General features: G+C 53.8%; 1 protein-coding gene across 2 annotated transcripts in view; it reads left to right on the top strand.

Moving 5' to 3' along the window:
* The first annotated feature begins 6,211 nt into the window (after positions 1–6,211).
* Positions 6,212–12,686, top strand: part of rnpc3 (RNA binding region (RNP1, RRM) containing 3) — a 35,709-nt gene continuing 29,234 nt past the window's right edge. The window contains exons 1-2 of one of the 2 annotated variants that reach the window (XM_033029109.1): positions 6,212–6,267; positions 7,706–7,916. In XM_033029109.1, coding sequence (XP_032885000.1) covers positions 7,752–7,916 — 165 coding nt within the window. In that variant the 5' untranslated portion in view covers positions 6,212–6,267; positions 7,706–7,751. Of the gene's footprint in view, positions 6,268–7,662; positions 7,917–12,686 lie in introns of those variants that run through there. The other variant, XM_033029110.1, reaches the window with a different exon arrangement.

Here is a 12,686-nt window from a genome sequence, read left to right as displayed (position 1 = left end):
TCCATCCACAAACACCTTGCGTTTGAGGTTGGATATCAAAAAAACTATAGGTGCTGGAAATCTGAAATAAAATTCAGAAGATCCTGGAAAGACTCAGCAGGTGGGAGCTTGTGAGGGAAGAGAAAGCGCTCACGTTTCAGGACAATGCACCTTCACACAAACATGAAGGAGAAAACTAATTAGCTTTTGCCCCATCTGTGTCTGTTTGCGATTGACGTTAATTATGAAATGGGCAGTGTAGTGAGGAAACTACCAGAGTCGCTGTCTCCAATCCACTGCTTCAATCCAACCTGTGACCATGTGGGTTTCCCCAGGTGCTCCGGATCCCCCCCCCCCCCCCCCACAAGACGTGCGGGCTGGGGGGTTAATGGGCCCCCTGTGTGTGGTGAGGGGTGGATTGTGAGTGATGGGAGTTGGGAGCTTTCATCTCAAGATTCAGAGTCTCTGAAGAAGGGTCTCGACCCGAAACGTCGCCAATTCCTTCGCTCCAATAGATACTGCCTCACCCGCTGAGTTTCTCCAGCATTTTTGTCTACCTTCGATTTCCAGCATCTGCAGTTCCTTCTTAAACAAGACTGTTTGTATTGTCACTTGTCTCAGACAGAACATCAAACTCTTACTTGCAGCAGCACACACAATATGTGAAGTTTGCCTCAACCCAGAACGTCACCCTTCCTTCTCTCCACAGATGCTGCCTGTCCCGCTGAGTTACTCCAGCAGTTTGGTGTCTATCTTCGGTTTAACCAGCAGCTGCAGTTCCTTACTGTGTAAACATAGTGCTCTGTAACAATATAATAAACTAAAATAAAGTTATATATATATATTATATATATACGCACATACACACACACATACATAAATGCAAAGTGCTGGGAGTAACTCCGCGGGGCAGGAGAAGGGTGACGTTTCAGGTCGAGTGTGTGTATTATACTATTATGTAGATACTAGTATACCTTGTCGTGGTGGAGAAGCTTGTGTGGTACTAGATCCTGAGAGCGATGCCGTCTGGAGCTATGCTCCTGGTAGGGCCACACATGGCGGTAAGGTCGGAGGGGGAGGTCTCTGACAAAGAGCCAATCCAACAAGACCACAATGGCTGGGAAGGTGGATGAAAGCTGCAGCAGAAATAGGGTCCTCCGGTCATCTTGGACTCCAATGCCACTGGATCCTGACCCAGATCTGTCAAGGACCGTGGGGTGCCTGTCTGTGCACTAGTCGCCCACGTGAAACAAAGTCACGCACGGACAGGCGTCCTCCAACCCTGGAGATACCCATGTTCAGCCATGATCGAAGGGGGCTTAAGAAAGAAAGATATATATTGAATTGAATTGAATTATCCTTATTGTCATTCAGACCTTTCAGTCGGAACGAAATTTCGTGCCTATATATATACATAAATAATACAATACTTAAATAATAGGGCAGAAAGCCTGGGGAAGAAGGTACAGGAGCCGGAAAACCATGACCTCCAGGTTCAAGAACAGCTTCTTCCCAATAACCATCAGGCTGTTGAACACTGCTCAACACTACCTCAGCAACTGTGACCTTCCACGACTGTGGAGTTGCTCTAGTTTCCTCCTATTGCTGATTATTAATTTATTATATTGCTGATGATTATTGTTCTGTTTACTGCGTCATGGGCATGTTACGCTGCAGTCAGTAGGAATGTCCATGTGTCCTCTTCCTGGTACATACGACAATTAAATGGCCCGCAGTTACTGTCATCAGGGGTTTCCCGATGTAGCCTCTTGTACATTCGTCGAGACCAAGCGTAGACTCGGCGACCGTTTCGCTGAACACCTACTCTCTCGGCCCGCCAAGGCCTGCTGGATCTCCCAGTCGCCAAACACGTCACTCCCCCTCCCATTCCCACACTGACCTCTCTGTCCTGGGTCCTCCTCCATTGCCAGAGTGAGGCCCAGCGCAAACTAGAGGAACAGCATCTCATATTCCGCTTGGCAGCTCACACACAGCGGTGAAGGTGAATTCTACAATTTGGGGACTGACCTTCAAAACAATTCCCCTGCCTTCCCCCCCCTCTATTCCCCACACCTCTCGTGGAATCACACCCATTTCTCTCCTTATCTCACACTGTTTGTCTTCTCATCTTTGGTCTGTCACCAACCCCCCACTCACCCATTTAAGAATAAGGGGCAAGCCACTTAGGACGGAGACGAGGAAACACTTTTTCTCACAGAGAGTTGTGAGTCTGTGGCATTCTCTGCCAGAGGGCGGTGGAGGCCGGTTCTCTGGATGCTTTCAAGAAAGAGCTAGATAGGGCTCTTAAAGATAGTGGAGTCAGGGGATATGGGGAGAAGGCAGGAACGGGGTACTGATTGGGGATGATCAGCCCATGATCACATTGATGGCGGTGCTGGCTCGAAGGGCCGAATGGCCTCTACTCCTGCACCTATTGTCTATTGTATCCACCTATCATCGCCAGGCTTTGTCATGCCCCCCCTCCCCTCCCCACCCCCGACCACAAGTCAGTCTGAAGAAGGGTCCCTGGCACGAAATGTCCCCTGTCCATGTTTCTCTGGAGAAACATTGAACTGGTCAGTCAGCATGGACGGGGAGAGAAGCAAGAGTTAACAGTTGGGGCGAGGAGGGGGCAGGGTTTGTGAAGTGTGTGCCGGAGAACTTTCTTCATCAGGGTGATCCTGGGCCAAGAAGGAAGGCAACAGACCGAGACTTGTTCTGGGAAGGAAGCCAGGCCACATGGAGAAGGCATCAACAGGGAGCGTCTGGGAGCTGGAGCTGAGGATCACAAGGTTTACAGCAGCAGTAACTCTGCAACAGGAAGCAGGCCACTCCAAGGTAAAAATAGTCGCTGGCAGAGGTGCCAAGTTGAGAGGAATCCTGGCACAGTGGGGGTGTCGTGGAGGGGGAGAGGTTTCAGCTGCAGTCTTGCTGCCTTTCCCAAGAAGGAGAGGGGAAGGCAAGTCACAGCCAAGGTTCTCTGGGTGACCTAAAGGGTGGAATGTCAATGGGAGCAGCATCAATGGGCAGGCACTAGTCCGCCAGCTCGCCAGCTCGTCACAACCCAGCTGCTTGCGGAGCTTCAGTGAAGAAGTTAGAGTGGCACGGTGGTGCACAGCGCTAGACACCCGGGTTCCATCTTGACATGGAGTGCTGTCTGTGAGGAGTTTGCACGTCCTCATGCTCATAACTGCAAGAGGTTCTCGGAGCAGAATTAGGCCATTCGACCCATCAAGTCTAGCCCACCATTCCATGAAACATGTGCCCGATGTTGGGGGAGTCCAGGACCAGGGGCCACAGTTTAAGAATAAGGGGGAAGCCATTTAGAACGGAGACGAGGAAACACTTTTTCACAGAGAGTTGTGAGTCTGTGGAATTCTCTGCCTCAGAGGGCGGTGGAGGTCGGTTCTCTGGATACTTTCGAGAGAGTTAGATAGGGCTCTTAAAGATAGTGGAGTCTTCTTCAAACTCAACCCAAAATGTCGTTAATTCCTTCTCATTACAGATGCTGCCTGACCCACTGAGTTACTCCAGCACTCTGTGAAACGTCACCTATCCATGTTTTCCACAGATGCTGCCTGACCCGCTGAGTTACTCCAGCACTCTGTGTTTATCTTCAGTGTACACCAGCATCTGCAGTTCCTTCCTTCACATGCCCTGTTTCCATGCTGTATCTCTGAACTAAGTGAGAGAGGGATTGAGAGAGGCAAAGAGCGAGGATAGGGATAGACGGGCAGAAAACATGAAAGGGAAGGCAGAACGAATGTGTTTGCAAACGGACAGAGATGAGGTTGTGGAGGGGAGATCAGGGAGAGGAGAGATCAGAGCGGGGAGAGGGGAGAGGGGAGATCCGGGAGGTGGCTTGGTACAAAATGCTGGAGTAACTCAGTGGGACAGCCAGCATGTCTGGAGAGAAGGAATGGGTGACGTTTCGGGTCGATCCCTCCTTCAGACAGGAGGTGGGCTGCAGGTGGGGCTGGGCTACAGGTGGGGAACGGTACATCAGTCTTCACTACAGAGGCTGCCTGTGGAAGGTGTGAGAGCTCCGAATGTGACAAAGACTATGTGTCGGGAGAGGTACTTGAGAGCTGATCTGCACCTGTAGTGGATAAGTTTAAGGTGAGGGGGGAAAGGTGGTCTTCTTCTTCTGCCGTGTGTTTTTAAGACCTGCAGCTCCGTTGAGGCGAGCCAGCCCAACATGTCATGGTCCAGGTCAAACAGACCTTGTTCACCATTGGGTGGCCGGTGTTTGGGGCAACTGGTGACCATGTGCTCCACTGTCTGTGTTGGGTCCCCACACTCGCAGGAGGCGCTGGCTGTCCACGAGGCCCCACCTCCTCATCGCCACTCCATAACGTCTGATGCCTGTCCTCAAGCGGTTGAGGGTTGTCCACTGCTTTCGGGGCAAGTCCTGGCCAGGGACGTCCATGGGGTCATTGATGTAATGGTGTGGATGTATGGAACAATCTGCCGGAGGAGGTATGCATAGGAAAGAACTATAGGTGTTTAAACCGAAGATAAGCACATAAATGCTGAAGTAACTCAGTGGGTCAGGCATAGGGTTGCCAACTGTCCCGTATTAGCCGGGACATCCCGTATTTTGGGCTAAATTGGTTTGTCCCGTACGGGACCACCCTTGTCCCGTATTTGACCGCTACTACTCGGGTCGAGGGGACTGTCGGGTCGGAGCGCTGTGTCCGGCCCCGCCTCACCCGTCCCGACGTAGTGCAGCCCATGGAGTGCAGCAGCAGCAGCAGCAGCAGCAGCAGCGCCTCGCCCGTGGCCTCATCGGTCGGTCGGCAGCCCGGCCAGCTGTCCGACCTTCGGACCTTCGCTGACCGCCGACACCACCCCCACCCCTCCTTCTCACGGCCGATCATCGGTTCATGAGTTGGACGGGGCGCCGGACTTTGCGCGCGAAGTCACGCGGCCCCCGGGCCAAAACTCCTCAGCTGGCCCGCCGGCTGGGCTTTGTGTGCAGTCCAGCACCCGGGGCCAACTCATCATTCACCCAGTCACGGCCAAGTCGGTCAACGAATTGCCGTCGGGAATTTGTCCCGTATTTTGACCTTTTGTCCCTGATTTGGGAGTGAGAAAGTTGGCGACCCTCGTCAGGCAGCATCTCTGGAGAACATGGACATGGAACATGGAGAACCAGGGGTCACAGTTTAAGAATAAGGGGCCGGCCATTTCAAGACTCATGATTCAAGATTCAAGAGAGTTTATTGTCATGTGTCCCAGATAGGACAATGAAAATTCAATGAAAGGACAAACTTTTTCACCCAGAGAGTTGTGAATCTGTGGAAGGCAGTGGAGGCTAATTCACTGGATGTATTCAAGAGAGAGTTAGATTTAGCTCTTAGGGCTAATGGGGAAAAAACAGGAACGGGGTATTGATTCTGGATGATCAGCCATGATTAGCGAGCTTGAAGTGCCGAATGGCCTACTCCTGCAGCTATTATCTATGTTTCTATAGGGTACAGGGTGCATTGTACACGGGGTACAGGGTGCATTGTACATGGGGTATAGGGTGCATTGTACACGGGGTACAGGGTGCATTGTACACGGGGTACAGGGTGCATTGTACACGGGGTACAGGGTGCATTGTACACGGGGTACAGGGTGCATTGTACACGGGGTGCAGGGTGCATTGTACACGGGGTGCAGGGTGCATTGTACACGGGGTACAGGGTGCAGGGTGCATTGTACACGGGGTACAGGGTGCATTGTACACGGGGTACAGGGTGCATTGTACACGGGGTACAGGGTGCATTGTACACGGGGTACAGGGTGCATTGTACACGGGGTACAGGGTGCATTGTACACGGGGTACAGGGTGCAGGGTGCATTGTACACGGGGTACAGGGTGCATTGTACACGGGGTACAGGGTGCATTGTACACGGGGTGCAGGGTGCATTGTACACGGGGTGCAGGGTGCATTGTACACGGGGTACAGGGTGCATTGTACACGGGGTACAGGGTGCATTGTACACGGGGTACAGGGTGCATTGTACAAGGGGTACAGGGTGCATCGTACACGGGGTACAGGGTGAGTGAGTGAGTGCTGCGCTTCCGGACCCCGGCAGCTGAGACGTCACGTGGCCAACAGCTGTCACTCAGCGGCAATGGAGGGGGGCGGGGCCACATGATGATCACGCGGCGCCGGGGCCGACACGTTACGTGGAGGCGTGTCTACGCGCTGACGTACACGTGGAGGTGGGTCTACGCGCTGACGTCTGACGCAGAAGAGGGGCAGCGGCGCATGCGTGCGGGACACGGGGAGCGCGGTGAGTGGGGGGGCTGATGAACCCCCAGAGAGGCCCCAATAACCCCCGCACCCCCCCCCCCCTGACCCTGACCTCCGGGGGGAGAGAGAGGACCTGCCCCCCCCCCCCGAACCACCTCTCACTCCTGAACTCTGACCCTTGCACTCCCTCCCCCTGAGCCAGCTCCCTCTGATCGAGGAACAGGTCCTGAACCTTCGCCCCTGCACCCCCACCCCCACCTTCGCCCCTGCACCCCCTCCCCTCCCCTGCACCCCCTCCCCTGCACCCCCTCCCCTGCACCCCCTCCCCTGCACCCCCTCCCCTGCACCCCATCCCCTCCCCTGCACCCCCTCCCCTGCACCCCCTCCCCTCCCCTGCACCCCCTCCCCTGCACCCCTCCCCTCCCCTGCACCCCCTCCCCTGCACCCCCTCCCCTGCACCCCCTCCCCTGCACCCCCCTCCCCTCCCCTGCACGCCCACCTTCGCCCCTGCCACCCCATAACCCTTGCACCCCCTCCCCTGCACCCTCTCCCCCTCCCTGCACCCCCTCCCCTGCACCCCCTCCCCTGCACGCCCACCTTCGCCCCTGCACCCCATAACCCTTGCAACCCCCTCCCCTCCCCTGCACCCCCTCCCCTACCCTGCACCCCCTCCCCTACCCTGCACCCCCTCCCCTACCCTGCACCCCCTCCCCTACCCTGCACCCCCTCCCCTGCACCCCCTCCCTCCCCTGCACCCCGTCCCCTCCCCTGCACCCCCTCCCCTCCCCTGCACCCCGTCCCTCCCCTGCACCCCCTCCCCTCCCCTGCACGCCCACCTTCGCCCCTGCACCCCATAACCCTTGCACCCCCTCCCCTATCCTGCACCCCCTCCCCTGCACCCCCTCCCCTGCACCCCCTCCCCTACCCTGCACCCCCTCCCCTCCCCTGCACCCCCTCCCCTGCACCCTCTCCCCTCCCCTGCACCCCCCTCCCCTACCCTGCACCCCCTCCCCTACCCTGCACCCCCTCCCCTCCCCTGCACCCCCTCCCCTGCACCCCCTCCCCTCCCCTGCACCCCCTCCCCTACCCTGCACCCCCTCCCCTACCCTGCACCCCCTGCCCTCCCCTGCACCCCCTCCCCTCCCCTGCACCCCCTCCCCTACCCTGCACCCCTCCCCTCCACCCCCTCCCCTACCCTGCACCCCTCCCCTCCCCTGCACCCTCTCCCCTCCCCTGCACCCCCTCCCCTCCCCTGCACCCTCCCCTCCCCTTGCACCCCCTCCCCTGCACCCCCTCCCCTGCACCCCTCCCCTGCACCCCCACCTTCGCCCCTGCACCCCATACCCCTTGCACCTCCTCCCTGTACCCCCTCTCCTGTACCCCCTCCTGCACCCCCTCCCCTGTACCTCCTCCCCTGCACCCCCCCCCTCCCTGCCCCTAGCACCAGCTCCCCTGACAAGTCTCCCATCTGTTCACAGTGTGCAGTCACAGTGGCCAGAGTGCAGTATTGGTCATCTGAGAGGCATGGCTGTGTCGGGCTGTGTGGGGAGCCCGCCGGCCTGGGTCAGCGGCAACAAGACCATCCTGGTGAGGCATCTCCCGTCCGAGCTGACCTGCAGCGAGAAGGTGGAGCTGCTGAAGTATTTTGGGGCCAAGTCGGTGAGAGCGTTAGCAGACAAAGGAAGGCTGGTAAGTCTGCAACAGAGTGGCGCTGGCTCTATGATCTGAAACTTTGGGAGACTTTATTCGGTCTGTTGGTTTAATGTGTGGAGAGGGTGAACGAGAAACTAGTGTTTGCCAAACTTGTACGATCGAACACAACTGGCCAAAGCGTGGGATGCTGATGTGAAGATAAGAGTCACCAGTGTGTAATGGCCATATCAACCAGCAATGAAACCTTTGCTGCAGCTTGCAATAACCCACAAATAAATATACAATAATCAGCAATACAATCAATTAATAACCGTAATACTGGGAAACTATACTAGTACAAATCGATAGACAGTATTGCAACCACAGACACAGTCCACAGGAGATCATAGTTGCTGAGGTTAGTGTTGGGCAATGTTCAACAGCCTGATGCTTGTTGGGAAGAAGCTGTTCTTGAACCTGGGGGTCACGGTTTTCAGGCTCCTGTACCTTCTTCCCCATGGTAGCAGCGAGATGAGAGCGTGGCCAGGGTGGTGTGGGTCTCTGATGATGCTGGCTGCCTTTTTGAGGCAGTGCCTCCTGTGGATCCCTTCAATGGTGGGGAGGTCAGTTCTGTGATGGACCTTCGATGGTGGGGAGGTCTACCAACTGCCTCTGTCCTTCAAGAGGGCTTGTATACAAACGGGATGTAATGCTGAGGCTCAATAAGGTGCTGGTCAGGCCACATTTGGAGTATTATGAGCAATTTCGGGCTCCATATCCGAGGAAGGATGTGCTGGCTCTGGTGAGGGTCCAGAGGAGGTTTACAAGAATGATCCCAGGATTGGGTGGGTTAAAATATTACAGAATAACAAAAAGCCTGGATAGAGTGGATGTGGAGAGGATGTTTCCACTAGTGGGAGAGCCTAGGACCAGAGGGCACATCCTCAGAATTAAAGGACGTTTCTTTAGGAAGGAGATGAGGAGGAATTTCTTTAGTCGAGGGTGGTGAATCTGTGGAATTCATTGCCACAGACGGCTGTGGAGGCCACAAGTCAGTAGATATATTTAAGGCAGAGATAGATAGATTCTTGATTAGTCTGGGTGTCAGAGGTTATGGGGAGAAGGCAGGAGAATGGGGTTAGGAGGGAGAGATAGATCAGCCATGATTGAATGGCAGAGTAGACTTGATGGTTTGAATTCTGCTCCTGTCATTTATGACCTTGTGACTATCTCCATCCTTCCCATCCCCACAGACATCTGCTGACCCAACACCCCCGCCGGGCTCTGATTCACCTGTCACTGGCCAGCCACTGCCGCTGTCTCACCTTCCCTCAATGTACTCCACCCCCCCCCCCCCCCACACCCCCTCCCCCAAACCTCCCCCCCACATACGCCCCCTCCCCTCCACACACGCCCCCCACCCCCCACACACACACACCCTCCCCCCATAGGCGGTGTGGTGGGTAAGCAGACGTTTGATGTAGGTGGGGGCAAGCCCGTTAAGGGCTTTGTAAACATGAAGAAGGATCTTGAAATTTATTGACTCCATCTACACCTCACGCTGCCTCGGCAAGGCCAGCAGCATCATCAAGGACCAGTCTCACCCCGGTCACTCCCTCCTTCCCTCTCCCATCGGGCAAGAGGTACAGAAGTGTGAAAATGCACACCTCCAGATTCAGGGACAGTTTCTTACCGGCTGTTATCAGGCAACTGAACCGTCCTCTCACCAACTAGAGAGCAGTCCTGCACTACTGTGTAGGAAGGAACTGCAGATGCTGGTTTAAACCGAACACAGTCACTAAATGCTGGAGGAACTCATCATCTCTGGAGAGAAGGAATGGGTGATGTTTCAGGTTGAGACCATGCATTAGGATTAGAAGTAAGGGTTCTCAAGAAGGGTCTCGACCCGAAACATCACCCATACCTTCTCTCCAGAGATGCTGCCTGTCCCGCTGAGTTACTCCAGCATTCTGTGTCTATCTTTCGTATTGAACTACTATCTACCTCATTGGGGACCCTTGGACTATCCTTGATCGGACTTTGCTGTCTTTACCTTGCACTAAACGTTATCCTGTATCTGTACACTGTGGACGGCATGATTGTAATCATGTATTGTCTTTCGGCTGACTGGTTAGCACGCAACAAAGCTTTTCACTGTACCTCGGTACACGTGACAATAAACTCAACTGATGGTGCTCACCAGATTTGTATGGCTGGTGTTGCTGTTTGTCAGCCAGCCTTGTAATCGCATCAGCCTGTTACCTCCTACACCACGCGGTTTATTTTTGCAGTGACCTTTGATGCAGCATCTTGTCAGCTGCCGGCAGCAGCTCTGTGCCTGCACCATCCACAACATATGTTCCTCTCTCACACCTCCCAATAACCCCTCACACACCGCTCCTCCCGCACACTGCTCTACTGACGACACAGAGACACACAGACGGTGACTGTGCTGCCAGCATCGTCTCCCAGAGACCCACACCACCCTGGCCACAGACCCTCACACACCGCTCCTCCCGCACACAGCACTACTGACGACACAGAGACACACAGACGTCTTCAGACTGCAGCCAGCATCGTCTCCCAGAGACCCACACCACCCTGGCCACAGACCCTCACACACCGCTCCTCCCGCACACAGCACTACTGACGACACAGAGACACACAGACGTCTTCAGACTGCAGCCAGCATCGTCTGTCACAGGCCCACACCATCCTGGCCACACACCAGCGGCAAGAAAGTACACTAGCCTGAAAACTGGAACGTCCTGCTCCAGGCAACTGCTTCTTCCCAACAGCCATTCAGCATTAAACACGACAACCTCAAACACACTCTGAACTAACACTGTTGTTGCACTATTAGTGTGTGTGTGTGTGAATGAGTGAGTGTGTGTGAATGAGTGAGTGTGCGTGTATATATAGAGATCTTCTTGCGTATTTAAGAAGGAACTGCAGATGCTGGAAAATCGAAGGTAGACAAAAGTGCTGGAGAAGTTGCCTATTTCCTGGGGATTTGGGCCGAAACGTTGCCTATTTCCTTGGGTTTCGGCCCGAAACGTTGCCTATTTCCTTCGCTCCATGGATGCTGCTGCACCCGCTGAGTTTCTCCAGCACTTTTGTCTACCTTCTTCTTGTGTACGGCAGCATAGCCTAACGATGTAGGACAACTTGTTCTATTTGATCTTATTTGATTGTGCACGCCGGGTTGATTGCATTCGTCGAAACAGGGCGGACCATGTGAAGGTTGCAATCTCCCCCCCCTACATATAGATGATCCATGTATATGTATGTGTTTGTGATTATTTATTGTATTGTTTACAGTTCACCATGTTTCCATATTGTGTCGTGCTGCTGCAAGCTCGAATGTCATGGCTCTCTCTGGGACACCTGACAATAAAACACTATTGACTCTTGAGTCTAGACTGAGCCTGAATACCGTGCATTGTTCTCAGTCCCCTGATATAACATATTTAACAATTACAATTGCACCTTAAATGGGGGGCTACCATCGACTCCACAGTCAAAAAGGCACAACAGATGATGTACTTCCTACGGCAGCTGAGGAAGCACAATCTGCCACAGGCAATGATGGTCCAATTCTACACGACCATCGTAGAGTCTGTTCTCACCTTCTCCATCATGGTCTGGTTTGACTCAGTCACCAAGCACGACATCCAGAGGCTGCAGCGAATCGTCCGATTAGCTGTGAAGATTATTGGCTGCAACCTTCCCTCCATTGATGAACTGTACACTGCAAGGGCCAGGGAGCGAGCGGGCAAGATCATCTCTGACCCCTCTCACCCTGGCCACAAACTCTTTGAATCACTTCCCTCTGGAAGGCGACTCTGGACTGTCAAAGCTGCCACAGCCAGACATAAAAACAGTTTTTATCCACGAGTAGTTGCTCTACAAGTCAGACAAAAATCTGTAGCCTCCCTTTGCTCTGGTATTTTATTGGTTCACATGCTTGATCAATGGTGTTTTATTATTAATGTTTTATTATTATTAATGTTTAGTATTTTCTGAGTCATTTGTAACTGTCACTGTATGTCATGTTGTTACTTGTGGGCGGAGCACCAAGGCAAATTCCTTGTATGTGAAGACTTGGCCAATAAACTTACTTACTTGAACATAGAACAGTACAACAGTCTGAAGAAGGTTTCCACCCAACACATCGTGAGATGGCTCTGAAGAGGGTCCAGTGCAGGTTTACAAGAATGATCCCAGGAATGAGTGGGTTAAACTATGATGAGCGTTTGTCGGCACTGGGCCTGTACTCGCTGGAGTTTAGAAGAATGAGGGGGGACCTCATTGAAACTTACAGAATAGTGAAAGGCCTGGAGAGAGTGGATGTGGAGAGGATGTTTCCACTAGTGGGAGAGTCTAGGACCAGAGGTCACAGCCTCAGCTTTAAAGGACGTTTCTTTGGGAAGGAGATGAGGAGGAATTTATTTAACTGGAGGGTGGTGAATCTGTGGAATTCTTTGCCACAGACGGCTGTGGAGGCCAAATGTCGTGGATATTTTTAAGGCAGAGATAGATAGATTCTTGATCAGTGCGGGTGTCAGGGGTTATGGGGAGAAGGCAGGAGAATGGGGTTAGGAGGGAGAGATAGATCAGTCATGATTGAATGGCGGTGAAGGACTTGATGGGCCGAATGGCCTAATTCTGCTCCTATCACTTATGAACACCCATTCCTTCCCTCCACAGATGCTGCCTGACCTGCTGAGTTACTCCAGCATTTTGTGCGCATCTTCAGTACAGCACAAGAAGAGGCCTTTCGGCCCACTATGTGTGTGCTGAGCAAGATGGCGAGATCAATCTGTA

Source organism: Amblyraja radiata, chromosome 10, assembly GCF_010909765.2.
Source record: "Amblyraja radiata isolate CabotCenter1 chromosome 10, sAmbRad1.1.pri, whole genome shotgun sequence".
Classification (NCBI taxonomy): domain Eukaryota; kingdom Metazoa; phylum Chordata; class Chondrichthyes; order Rajiformes; family Rajidae; genus Amblyraja; species Amblyraja radiata.
The sequence above is the reverse complement of the archived record's forward strand: the minus strand, read 5'-3'. Positions and strand labels throughout refer to the sequence as shown.